At 50.2% G+C, this 13,386-nt stretch overlaps 1 protein-coding gene across 4 annotated transcripts in view; it reads right to left on the bottom strand.

Annotated features, from left to right (window-relative positions):
- Positions 1-13,386, bottom strand: part of PI4KA (phosphatidylinositol 4-kinase alpha) — a 138,494-nt gene that overhangs the window by 29,460 nt on the left and 95,648 nt on the right. For all 4 annotated transcript variants that reach the window (XM_053587410.1, XM_053587407.1, XM_053587408.1 and 1 more), the window contains 9 exons: positions 12,737-12,807; positions 12,532-12,656; positions 11,307-11,388; positions 10,962-11,045; positions 8,690-8,779; positions 5,841-5,960; positions 4,853-4,945; positions 2,951-3,107; positions 2,562-2,689 (listed from right to left, as the gene is read on the bottom strand). In XM_053587410.1, coding sequence (XP_053443385.1) covers positions 2,562-2,689; positions 2,951-3,107; positions 4,853-4,945; positions 5,841-5,960; positions 8,690-8,779; positions 10,962-11,045; positions 11,307-11,388; positions 12,532-12,656; positions 12,737-12,807 — 950 coding nt within the window. The remainder of the gene's footprint in view (positions 1-2,561; positions 2,690-2,950; positions 3,108-4,852; positions 4,946-5,840; positions 5,961-8,689; positions 8,780-10,961; positions 11,046-11,306; positions 11,389-12,531; positions 12,657-12,736; positions 12,808-13,386) is intronic.

The raw sequence follows: 13,386 nt of genomic DNA, 5'->3' as shown, positions 1-13,386 counted from the left end.
AGAAAAAAAATTAAAAAAAAAAACAGAATGCAACAGGCTCAGCGTCCATAGCACAGTGGTTACGGCGCAAGCCACATACACCAAGGCTGGTGGGTTAGAACCCAGGCCAGCTAAGCAACAATGACAACTGTAACAGAAAAACAGCCGGGTGTTGTGGCAGGCACCTGTAGTCCCAGCTACTTGGGAGGCTGAGGCAAGATAATTGCTTAAGCCCAAGAGTTTGAGGTTGCTGTGAGCTGTGACGCTATGGCACTCTATTGAGGGCAACATAGTGAGATTTTGTCTCAAAACAAACAAACAAAAAACCCACAATGCAACAATATAAAAGTCACAGAAAGATGAGAAGCTTGCCTACCCCTGGGCTTGCTGGGCCTGCACAGGTCAGGTCCTTGTGGAGGCAGGGATGGGGAGTGAGGACACAGGTGACCAGGCGCTGCCAGGGCCAGTGCAATGTCTGGGCATGGGTAGGTGGAAAAGCCTGCCATAGGCTGAGGGACCTGAGGCCAGTCAGGCCATTGGTGATGACAGGGGTGGGACATCACACCTGCTTATGTATGTTTGGGATTTTTTTGTAATACAGTTTTTTAAAAAGGCTTTTGAAACTTCCTCTGTACAAAAATTAGGGACAATTACAGGTGTGATAGTGCACACCTGGAGTCCCAGCTACTAAGGAGGCTTGAGCCCAGAAGTTTGAGGTCACTGTGAACTATGACTGTGCCACTGCAATCTGCATTCCAGCCTGGGCAGCATGGCAAGAGCCTTTCTCAAGAAAATAAAAAGAAAAAGGAGGACTAAAGATAACAGAATTTATTTCCAGCAGATCTGAATTACTATAGGAAGTGCTAAAGGAAATTCTTTGTCTGAAGAGAACTGAAAATTTGGATCTGCTATAGGAAGACTTAAAGAACACAATGAGAAACATTTGGATAAGTTTATCAGGCTTTAAAAATACACTCTTTAATTTCTTTGAAAGACTTTTGACTTTTAGAATAAAATTAACATTATAAGGTATAACACAGGGGCCAGGCTCAGTGGCTCACACCTGTAATCCTAGCACTTTGGGAGGCCAAGGTGGCAGAGGGGATCACCTGAGTTCAGGAGTTCGAGACTAGACTGAGCAAGAGTGAGACCCCATCTCTATTAAAAATAGAAAAATTAACTGGGTACTGTGGCAGGCACCTGTAGTCCCAGCTACTTTAGAGGCTAATTAATGCAAAAGGATCACTTGAGCCCAAGAGTATGAGGTTGTTGTGAGCTCTGGGTAGTTGCACTCTACCCAAGGCGACGGTAAGACTCTGTCTCAAAAACAAACAAACAAAAACGGTGTAATACATGTAGTATTACATGTATGTATATGTAATACATATAGTAAAATAGGTGAAAACATCCACTAAGGATGGGAGAGAGAAAGTGGGTGCATATAATGGCAGTGGGTGTATCTACTGGCCATGGTGTCAGTTGTCTCTGCAGGCTGCAGGATCCTGTCCCTGGCAGTCACAGCAGCAGTCAGCATCTACTGAGCGCTCAGGAGGCCACAGGGGCCCTTGTTGAGATTCTTTGTATGCAGATGAGGAGCACTGCTCTGGAGGCAGAGCCCTGCAGGCTGAAGCAAGACTTCCACAGGTCCTTCTGCACACTTGTGTGCCCACCTTAGTTCCATAGGGAAAGGATTCAAGAACTACTGGCTGAGCTCAAGGTGCCTGGTACTTACGTCTTCTGAGAGGCAGGGGTGGGTGTCACTCCCTGACTAGATAAGCTCCCACACAAGGCCACTGGACAAAATGTTTCCTTAGACCCCTAAAGGCCTGACTGACATGAACCCCACAGTTGTAAAATACAAGGAAAATGTGAGGTATTACTGTTACTGTTACTACCGCCCACCTGGAGCATTCTAATTCTATCTCTGAAAGTATTTCAATTTCCCTGGGGGAACAAGAAAAATAAAACACCCCTTCAGACTAATCTCAAGAGATCTTAAGGAATACAGAAAAAAAAAAGTACGTTAAATTCCCTGCTACCTTGAAAGTTAACAGGATTTCTGAAAAATAAGATTGTTGGTAGGTGTTCATCCAATCAGCCTAAGTGTTCTCATGTTCTTAGGTGTTTATCCAGGGAGCTGGAAGGTGAGTGTAACCCTCTCTGTGGACATCCTGAAGTAACAACTCCAGAAATACAGATGCAGGCAAAAGGGACTGATCCCAAAGTTAGCAGGTCAAGAAAAATATCCTCGTGGACAAACAGAGCTGCTCCCCCGCAGGTCGGTGTCAACAGGCGTTCAAAAAGCAGGGTCTTCCAGCTTCAGGAGAGAAATGGCTCCCCTCCTGAGCTTTAGAAAAATAAAGGGTTCTGTGCACCACTGTGATGCTCCTCACTCCCTTTCTTTTCTCTGTGACTGGCAGGTATTAATAACACGATCTAAAAGGAGACTGAAGCTTGAGAGGATGGGGTGGGGTGGGGGTGCTGCTTGGGTCTCCATGCTCACTGGTGGCAGCACCAGGGCAGCCTCTTCCCTTTTCTTGTCCCGTCCCTCCCTCAGAGACAACCCAAGGTCAGTGTCTTACCGGCACTTCCACTCCGTTCTTGCCGGCCAGCAGCCACTCCCAGCAGGCCAGGGCCGTCTCCATGCCGTGCTCATTGAACATCCGGAGGGGACCCCAACACAGATGGTGGAGGAGCTGTGGGTCACAATCTGGAACCAAAGACATGCTGTTTAGAGGCCTCCAACATTCACTGAATCAAACACATTTTACCCCGTTCAACAAGAGCCTGCACCAGCTGAGGCCAATAATGGCCTTTTATTTACTCTTCATCAACGAAAGATGCTCCGGAGATCTCTAGTGGGAGAGGTCTGCCTCGTTCTCTGGGCAGGACTCCAGCTGACTACAAACCATGGAGGCAAACATTCTTTTAGAGATGAGCCAGAATTCATTCCCTCTGCCTTGTGTGTTACCTCTGCTGCTAATGAGCATCGCGGTCAGCTTGAACATGGCCTGTGTGTACTGCTGAGGACTGCTTCGGTCTAAAGCTGAATTCAGGTCCTGCACCATCATCTTATTCAGATCAGACATATGGCCTGTGGCGCCTGAGAACCGGATCATCCCATACACCTGTAAGGAGGATGCACGTCAGCATCTAACACACAACCCAGGCACCCTGGACAGGGACCTGGCAGCCACCTGACTACACCTGTGGCAGGCCTGGCACGTGCCACACCGCCTCCACTAGAGCTCACTTGTGCAGAGGCATGCTCACTTCAGAGATGGACCACTGCTCACAGCCTTTACCTAGAAAACTTCTCTTCTAGAAATGCACGTTGGTGCTACCACCATTATAGATATTCCTTGAGGGTGGGGACGTCGTTTCTCGTGTTTGTACCTGGCACTGAGCCCAGGGTCTGACCTAGGCAGGACTGTATGAACGTGAGGTGGACAAATAAATTTCCTTTTAGACTCAATGACTCAAACAACAAGATCAGCATATTTTTTTGGAGACTGAGTCACACCCTGTTGCCCTGGCTAGAGAGCCATGACATCAGCCTAGCTTGCATCAACCTTAAACTGCTGGGCTCAAGTGATCCTCTTGCCTCAGCTTCCTGAGTAGCTGGGACCATAGGCACCTGCCACAACACTTGGCTATTTTTAGAGATGGGGATTCGCTCTTGCTCAGGCTGGTCTTGAATTCCTGAGCTCAAGCAATCCACCTCCCTCAGCCTCCCAGAGGGCTGGGATTACAGGTGTGAGCCACTGCGCTTAGCCCCAGCCTCGCTATTTTTAAAGTTAGATATAATCTTTTCCCCCCAAGAAAGTGGTTGGTTTCTTTCTTTCTTTCTTTTTTTTTTTTTTTTTGTCGAGGCAGAGTTCTACCCTGTGCCCTGAGCAGAGTGCAGTGGCGTAGCTCACTGCAACCTCAGACCTGGGCTGTGGACATCCTGCTGCCTTAGCCTCCAAGGCCGCTGGGATTACAGGCGCTCGCTGCTGTGCATGGCTGGGTTTTTCCATGAGTTGGAGTCTCACTCTTGCTCAAACAAGCCTCTTAACTTCTGAGCTCAAGCAATCCTCCCGCCTCAGCCTCCCACAGTGCTGGGATTACAGGCATGAGCTACCGTGCCTGGCAATGGTTGGTTTCTTATTCACAAGACTTGCTTGTAAAGATCTGATTCCTTGTAAGAATAAAACTAATCCCCAAAGACAGACTTCCCTTCCCAACACCACTGGGGTATTCAAAACAACATGGAGCAGACTCCAACGGTTGACTTCAGGCAACTGAGCCTGTGTGATCAGTGGCTGCTGCGTGGAGCACGGGTGCCTTGCTGAGGCGCCCAAGGGACAGTGGCCACTGGAATAAGCAAGCGGCAGAGTGCTCAGGGGGAAGCTAACCCCCACTCAGTCCAGCACCGATAGGCTTGTAGAGTTGCCAGGGACCATAGGAATGGTGTAGACTAGCTTCTGAGTTTATGAATGAGGAAGCAAAGGCCCAGAGAGGTGGAGCAACTCATCAAGCTGGAATTAACTGTGGCGTGGTGAATGAGAGCCCTCAACATGGAGCTGGAAGATGTGGTTCTCAACCCTGCTCTGCCTGTGTGACTTTGGCAAGTTACTTAATTTCAGGAGCCCCAGTTTGTCTGTGAAATTGGAATAACTCGGGGCATACATCTCACTGAGTACCCAGGATATGTTGCTACCATTTAATATCAGAGATCATCGAGAACGCGCCCATGAGTTCCAGGGCCCCATGCCAAGTCCAAGTCCACCTAAAGTAAGTAAACTCTACATCACCCAGAGGCCTTCTTCATTTCCACTGGGAAGGGGCCAGCTGGTGTCAAAATGAGAGGACACTAGGCCAGGGGAAGTACCTCGCCTGCATAACGGTTGCGCAAATTCAGGGATGCCATGAAGTTAGAGTAATCTTTCTTCACACAGGCTGGACGCTCGGTCAGCTGGGTTGCCTATGGACAAGTAACCACAATTATTTCAGACTGTTGTAACACAATCCCTTTTCCACATTTACCATGGCTAAACAAAAGTCCAATTAAGAAGTCAAGCTCTCAAAAAAAAAAAAAAAGAAGTCAAGCTCAGATCTGGAGTTTATTAAAAAATCTTCAGTGCTGGCAATTTAATAAAACAAAGTTTTTTAGAATACCCTCTAGTCTGGTATGTCCCAGGGGAGAAATTTTTGGAAAATTTTTATTATTTTTTATTTTTTTTTGTGGTTTTTGGCTGGGGCTAGGTTTGAACCTGCCACCTCCAGCATATGGGACTGGTGCCCTACTCCTTGAGCCACAGGCACCATCCCAGAAAATTTTTATTTTTTGAAAAATTTGATAGAAGCAGTGGTTCTGAAAGGCAGTCTGTACTATAAGTGAACAGACCTTTGCAAGAGGAAGAATCCCCAGACTGGGGTGAGAATGGTCTTTTTGCAGTTTTTGGCCAGGGCTGGGTTTGAACCCACCACCTCCAGCATATGGGGCCAGCGCCCTACTCCTTTGAGCCACAGATACCACCCGAGAATGGCCTTAATCTGCAATGGAAACACTGTTAACAGTTGGTGCCTGTGATCTGTAAATATCCCTTACAGATGGTACAGGTTGGCTGAAGGTGACAGCCCAAGTCACCTGCTCTCAAGTATCCACTGGTTGCTCCTCAGTCTAAAGGTTTGAGATGGAAAGGGGCATGCCTGTGTACAAAGGCAACCCCACAGGACAGGAGAAAATATTCCCAAACCACACCCCCGATTCTTTTGCCCAAGCCTGTCTCCCAGCCCTACCTCCTGCCCTCACGGACCCAGGACCTCAGTGACTCCCCTTCCCAGCCTAAGGGGTTGCTGCTCCGCAGGACACATACCCCGAGCGTGGTGTTCTGCTTGTTGTAGCCCGCGAAGTGGAGGATGCTCTCAGTGGCCATGGCTAGCCCTGTGTGCTGGGATAGTCCCGACACCCAGTTCTGATGTTTGTTTAGATATTCCTGAAGCAGGGTAAAAACATACTACTTCACTAAAAGGGGAAAATAAAACTTCATCATTGAAGGTGAGGGGCAGTGGAGCCAACACTGGGTTTCTGTCCTGGGCTGCCCCTTGGTCACTGTGGGACCATGCATAAGTTAAAGCCTCTCTACTGCCTCCTGCTCATCTGTAAATGAGGTTGAGGGCTGATTCCCCAACGGCTGTCACCCAGTTGGTGCAGTGCTGTGGTCAATGGGGGAGGCCCCTGTATTCCTTTAGCATGTCCTTGCTGAGCACCTGCTATTTGCCAAGAGCTGTATGAGCACCTGGGGAAAGTCCCACAAGGCCTTGGTTCTGCTGCCAACAGGCAGGCAGTGCGGTGCAGGCTGGGACTCTCCCACTGCTGCACTCCTGCTGCCCAGTACAGCGAGACAGCAGGAGTGCGGAGAAATACCTGAGTCCATTTGGCCACACAATGGCAAAAGGGCATTTGGGTAAAGGACATCTGGCAGAGCCTGGGGTGTGAGGGAGACTTCCTGCCCTGGGGACCTCAAGAGCTTAGCACTGTAAGAGCACTGAGTACAGAGGCAAGAGGCGGGGGACGAGGTTGTGCCAGAGACAAACCAGGTAGGCCATTTCACACATAGCACCGGACAAAGGTGCTTGGAGGGACCTTTTTTGCAGAAAAACATGAGGTCATAAATGCAAATGTGCACTGATGAACTGGTTTCTGGGGAAGTCCTGGGAACACAAGATGCCCATCCACAGGCCCAGCAGGGGGATAAGGTGTGGCTACCGATCAAGTTTAAAGGGAAGTACACTGGCCAGACTTGCTACTAAAACGGGATTATTCTGATGTGGAAGATTCCAGAAAGACTGAGGCTGGAGGCAGGATGGGGAGGGGAGGCTGGGCTGTGAGAGCTGTGCAGAGCTGGGGTGGGGGTTCAGAATTAATGGGCTGAAGGGGGAGGGAAGAGGTGGGCGAGGCGGGGGTAAGGGGACACCAAGTGCACACATCAAGATCCTTTCAAGCCTTTTCATTTTCCACTTCCTCTTTAGGCCAGGCCTGCCTGAAATTAGTTAGAGAGTAAAAAGCTCTACTAGCCCCCTTTTTGTCCACTGAAATCTTCTAAGCATTAAAAGGAGCCTCCCCTCGTATGCTGCAGCACTGGGAGCAGAAGCCCTTTTCCTTTACCTCAATGGAAGGAAATCAGATGTTAGTATGTATTAGAAACATCTAATCAAGAAACTACCATAGTCTGAATCCTAGTGTGCAAACGAGAAGGTTTGGGCCTTAAAAAGGTTTGGCCCTACCAACAAGAACCTCTTTGGGCCTTATCCCCTACAAGTTACAAGGCCCCACTCTGCTCTCCTCCATGCTCAACCTCTTTGGGGAAGGAGAAACTTCACAGCTATCCTTGGCACAACCCATGGGTTCTTACCAAATGTATCCCAAACATTCTGGGCTCCTGGAGCTAGCTGCTCTATCCTTCCTGGATTTCACACACACAAACATTTGTAAACTGGCTTCATCTTAAAAAGTGTTGCTGAGGCCAACTTCATGAGTTCCTCCTAATATTGCTCTTTGTTAATCCAGATTTCTTCTAGTGACATCTAGAAGGAGGTCTTACCTTTGACCCCTGTTAAGAAGACTGTCTTCTCATACGCTGTAACATTTTTGTTCCATCTCTGCAAGACTATAGTAGTCTATACAATAATGGCTCCCCTGAGAGGCACTGGTGTTTACAGAAAGATTCCTCTGCATGTACTCGTTCTAAGATGGGCTTTAAGGGACACAAGTGACTGACTCTGCCTCTGCTCCACCAGCCTCAGGCAAGTCCTGCCCGTGGGCACGGGCAAAGACCGCACACATTCAGCCCTTGGAACTGCCGCAGCCTGGCAGCCCTGTGCCCACTGTGTTGCCTTTCCCCTCTCGTGAGCAGCTCCCATGTCCTGCCACAGAGCTGGCACCTCCGTTTTGAGAGGTCAGAGTTCCTGGGTGCCGCCTTCCTTTTGTCCTGTCCAGCACCCCTCCCAAGGGGCTCTAACACAGAGCAGCCTTCAGGGGTTCTACTGTAGCCTCAGGCACTGGACTGACATCTCTGTTTATTCACACTAGTGCTGCTGTATTTTGAGTTGTTTGCATCTGCAGAAAGCTCTTTGGACAGCCTGAAGGAGCTTACTGAGACCGAATTTTTTTTTTTTCTTTTAGAGACAGAGTCTCACTTTATCGCCCTCAGTAGCGCGCTATGGCGTCACACAGCTTACAGCAACCTCCAGCTTCTGGGCTTAGGCGATTCTCTTGCCTCAGCCTCCCAAGTAGCTACAGGCGCCCACCACAATGCCCAGCTATTTTTTTTTTTTTTTTGTAGAGACAGAGTCTTACTGTACCGCCCTCGGTAGAGTGCCATGGCATCACACAGCTCACAGCAACCTCCAGCTCTTGGGCTTACGTGATTCTCTTGCCTCAGCCTCCCAAGCAGCTGGGACTACAGGCGCCCGCCACAATGCCCGGCTATTTTTTTGTTGCAGTTTGGCCGGGGGCTGGGTTTGAACCTGCCACCCTCGGCATATGGGGTCGGCACCCTACTCACTGAGCCACAGGCCCCGCCCCAGGCCCACCTATTTTATGTTGCAGTTTGGCCGGGGCTGGGTTTGAACCCACAACCCTTGATATATAGGGCCAGCACCCCACTCACTGAGCCACAGGCACCGCCCCTGAGACTGCATTTTGATGACTTTAAGAGAGTACCTGCAGGTGGGACTTGGTGACTGTGGGCGCCCACTTCATAGCCTCCTGTAGGATCATCCCACAGCGGGCGGCGAAGTCCTTCACAATGCTCTGGAAGAGGGTGAAAATACATTTCAACAACCCAAGGTCAGTTCATCAGGGCTGAACTGTGTCCCCCAAATCCCTATGTTGAGCTCTAACCAGTATCGGTATCTCAGAATGGGACTGCATCTGGGACAGGGCCTTTACAGAGGTAATTAAATCAAAAGGGGTCTCTGATCCATTCTGGCCAGTGTCCTCCTTTTTTTTTTTTTTTTTTTAAGAGACAGAGTTTCCCTTTTGGGTCACAGCTCACAGCAACCTACAGCTCTTGGGCTTAGGAGATTCTCTTGCCTCAGCCTCCTGAGTAGCTGGGACTATAGGTGCCTGCCACAACACCTGGCTAGTTTTTTTTTTTTTGAGACAGAGTTTTACTTTGTGGCCCTCGGAAGAGTGCCATGGTGTCACATAGCTCACAGCAACCTCCAACTCTTGGGCTTCTCCTGCCTCAGCCTCCCAAGTAGCTGGGACCACAGGCACCGGGCTTTTTTTGTTATTGTTGCAGTTGTCACTGGTGTTTTAGCTGGCCGGGGCCGGGTTCAAACCCGCCACCCTCGGTATTTGGGGCCGGAGCTCTACTCACTGAGTCACAGGCGCCGCCCAACCCGGCTATTTTTTGTTGCAGTTTGGCCTGGACTGGGTTTGAAGCCACCACCCTTGGTATATGGGGCCTGTGCCCTATTCACTGAGCCACAGGTGCCAACCCTGGCCAGTGTCCTGATGGGAACAGGAGATCTGGACACATAGAGGGAAGAACATTTGAGGACATGGGAAGGAGGTGGCTACCAGCAAGCCAACAACAAAGGCCTCAGGAGAAACCAGCCCTGTTGACACCTTGACTGTGGACCTCAGCCCTCAGAACTAGAAGACCTACAATGTCTGTTCTTTTTTTCTTGAGAGAGAGTTTCACTTTGTCACCCTGGGTACAGTGCCATTGTGTCACAGCTCACAGCAACCTCAAACTCTTGGGCTCAAGTGATCCTCTTGCCTCAGTCTCCAGAGAAGATGGGACTACAGGTGCCTGCCACAAAACCTGTCTAGTTTTAGAGATGGGGTCTCGCTCTTGCTCAGCCTGGTCTTGAACTCCTGAATTCAGGCAATCCACCCGCCTTGGTCTCCCAGACTGCTGGGATTCCAGGTGTGAGCCACCGCACCTGGCCCATAATGTCTGCTCTTTAATCCTCTGTAGTCCTCTGCTACAGCAGCCTGGCAGACTAGTTCAGGGATCAGGGTCTAGCCCCAAGGTTCCCAGGGCAGGAACTCGCACACACTATCATCTGCAGTTCTTACACAAGGCTGTGTGGCAGAAGATACGTGCACATTAGGTTCCAGGACTACACTACTGCTTGGGGGAACTCCTCACTGACCACTTGTCGGCTGGGAGGTCCTGAGTTAGAATGTGATTCAGCCACAGGCTGGTAGAACTCTGAGTGGACTCAGGCTTTGGTCCTGCCAGAATAAGGGCTCTGAGTCAGACCTGGCTAGTGAGAAAAGATGCCTGGGACACCCTCCTCCTCTGGAACAATTTACTTTGCTGGGCAGTGCCTGTGGCTCAGTTGGTAAGACGCCAGCCCCATATACTGAGGGTGGCAGGTTCAAACCCAGCCCCGGCCAAACTGCAACAGAAAAATAGCCAGGGGTTGTGGTGGGTGCCTGTAGTCGTAGCTACTTGGAAGGCTGAAGCAAGAGTATAGCCTGAGCCCAGGAGTTAGAGGTTGCTGTGAGCTGTGTCATGCCATGGCACTCTACCGAGAGCGATAAAGTAAGACTCTGTCTCTACAAAAAAAAAAAAAAAATTTACTTTGCCCGTTTTCCCATGGTAGAGCACAAGGCCAAAGGCATGTTATGCTGCTGCCACAGTAACTGTCAGTACACCTCAGAGGAGTGCCGTCCTCTTGCAATCATGCTTGTTCAATGCAGATGGGAGGGGCTACAACCTGCTAGTTAAGAACGTTTGGCAGCTAAACTGAGAGCACAGCTGAGAGCCAGCGTGCTCAGCAGGACAGCCTAGGGGTGGTGAGCTGCCCTTGCACATGGCAAGGCCTGGCAGGTACTCAGTCTTCTTGCTGCAGGATGGGGCCAACGCATTCACACCTGCTGGGGACTGGGTGACCTCATGCAGGCCAAGCACCTGCCCAGACAGTCAGGGACTGGTGAAGATGGCCCTTAATGCAGGGGACCACATGAGGCCTACCTCTCGGGCTTCATACGTGTCAGGAACTGTGATCCGGTAGGGAGCATCAGGAATGTCATAGTAAGGCTGGTCCTTGTGAATATCCTGCAGCAGAGTGAGACTTCCTCTTCCAAACTGCCTTCCCCAAGGTGCCACTACCAAGCCTCTAACATGGGGCAGAAGAATGTTGGCCCCCCTTTCCCACCACCCATCCCATCTATGATGGGCTCCCAAACTTGCTGCAGCTTACTGGAGAAGGGCCCCAAATACCCTCCTTGCAGCATTATAGTCAGGTTCAGAGAAGCATGCCACAACAGAGTGGTCAGTGGGTATGTGGGTCAGTCCTGGTCACCCGGGGACACTCACAGCACTCAGTGACAGAGACAGGGTCTGTAGGATGTCCAGCATGGTCTTCAGCACAGTCCCGCTCCACAGCAAGTGGGGAAACCTGTGCCAAGAGCCAGTGCTCAGGGCCAGGAGCCAAACCTCCAGAGAAGGGGGACCTGAGTGGGTGGGGCCCACCTCAACTGCCTTCCCCTGTCCAGTGCAAGCCCACACCTGCTGCCAGCCATCTGGAGGTGTACAGTCAGGTCTCTGGGCAGAAAGCCTACCACCCTCAGGCTCTCTGGAGCAAGTGTGTGGTATCTCATCAGAAATGTGCCCAGGCCCCTGCTAGTCCCATTCCTCGGGGTCAGACGCTTCAAGTGTGTCTCACACTGACTGTTCTGGTTACATCCTGGCCAAATGGTACCCTCTTTTCCCCCAAAGCAATTCTAGTTTTTGACCAGGGCTCTCCATTATTTCTCACTTCATGGCATAGAAAATGACATTATCTGCATGAGAACCTGGGGTAAAGAGAAGGTGCCTGCCCTTGAAGGCAATAAGTCTACCAGCGCTGATGGCCTCGAGGTTGAAGGCGCAATGTGTCTGCACAGCTGTGACTCATCTGAGGAGCACGACTCAGGAGGCCTAGCTCAGATGCATGTCACATGTGTGCTGGACTTGCTCTCATGGCCTCTGGCTGGCTCCTGACCCACCCTCAGATGGCACTGCTGCCTATACCAGGAACGCAGCACTGGCCTGCCGTCTCTGGCCTTCAGCCCTCAGGAAAGCTGGCCAGACTGCCTCAGAATGTTCTCATCTGTGTGGGGATGAGTCCCAAGAGGGTCTACTTTGGCTCCCAGCTCAAAGAGTGTATATGAAAAAGAGCCACTGTGGGCTTTTGTTCCTCAGAAGCCCAAAATACACCACTTCTACCAGGAGATCTCTGGCTGGGCCTTGGGCTAGAAAATGGGCTGGGTCTCGCAAGGGTGGGTGGACTCAGAGACACTGGATATTACGCCCAGCAAGAGGAACGCAGTAACTATGGTATCCACAATAAGTGACACTGATAGCTAAGATGAACTGAGGTTTCTGGGCCCAAATTCAGATTCTGGCAAACTCACTGACATTCAGTGGGAAGCTGCATCACCCTTGAGTTTTTACTGACTCCATTTTTTTTGACTGATAATGTGATGATTTTTTTCATGCATTCTAAATCACAAAAGTTTACACTCATACCCACCAAGCATCAGCAGGAAAATGAACTTACTTATCCACTAGACCTGACAGGTACTTGTCTGCCACCCTCCGTATCCTCTTGTGGATATGGTTGAAGTTCACCAGCAGAAACTGGGCATGCCGCTCCAGCTCCTCCTCATTCTCCTTGGTCTTGGCCTAGAGATGCAGAAGAGACAGGTACAGCAGCGCCCCTGCGGGCTTCCAGCAGACATGTGCTCACACTTCAAGACACTTACTTTATCCGCCATCATGTTCAGGAAGGCATCAAAGACTTTGTCTGCAACAGCAATCACACACTGCATCATCCCTGAAATGAGAAGGCCTCCACGGATCAGGGCAGCCACAGTAACACGTCAATTCTGGCTATTTTCAAACTTCTTCTTTTAAAATGATTCTATACTCACAGAGTTCCCACACACCCTTCACCTAGCTTCCCTGGACATTAATGCTTGCAATTAGCAGGCTCATTTGTTGAAACAAAGAGTCAGATACTAACACACTAAACTCCAGACTGTCTAGATTTCCCCAATTATCCCACTCACACCCCTCTTCTGTCCCAGCACCCCGCCTGGGATGCCAGGTGGCGTTTCATCATCACGTGTCCTCCTCTGGTCTGCACTGTCTTTGTCTTTCATGATGTTGATGCCTTTGAAGGACACAGGCATTCTGCAGAATGTCCCTCAGCTCAGGTCTGTCCCGTGCTCACACACGATTAGACTAGGGCTGCGGGACTTCAGAGAGCGCCAGGGAGTAAATGTGTGCTTACTGCCACATGTATCTCGGGTGTGTGAGGCGGACCTCGACCATCTGGTTTGAGTCACCATTTTTCCCTTTCCATACTTTATTCTTTTTTTTTTTGGTAGAGACAGAGTCTCACTTTACTGCC

This window comes from Nycticebus coucang, chromosome 4 (assembly GCF_027406575.1).
Source record: "Nycticebus coucang isolate mNycCou1 chromosome 4, mNycCou1.pri, whole genome shotgun sequence".
Taxonomy (NCBI): Eukaryota; Metazoa; Chordata; class Mammalia; order Primates; family Lorisidae; genus Nycticebus; species Nycticebus coucang.
The sequence above is the reverse complement of the archived record's forward strand: the minus strand, read 5'-3'. Positions and strand labels throughout refer to the sequence as shown.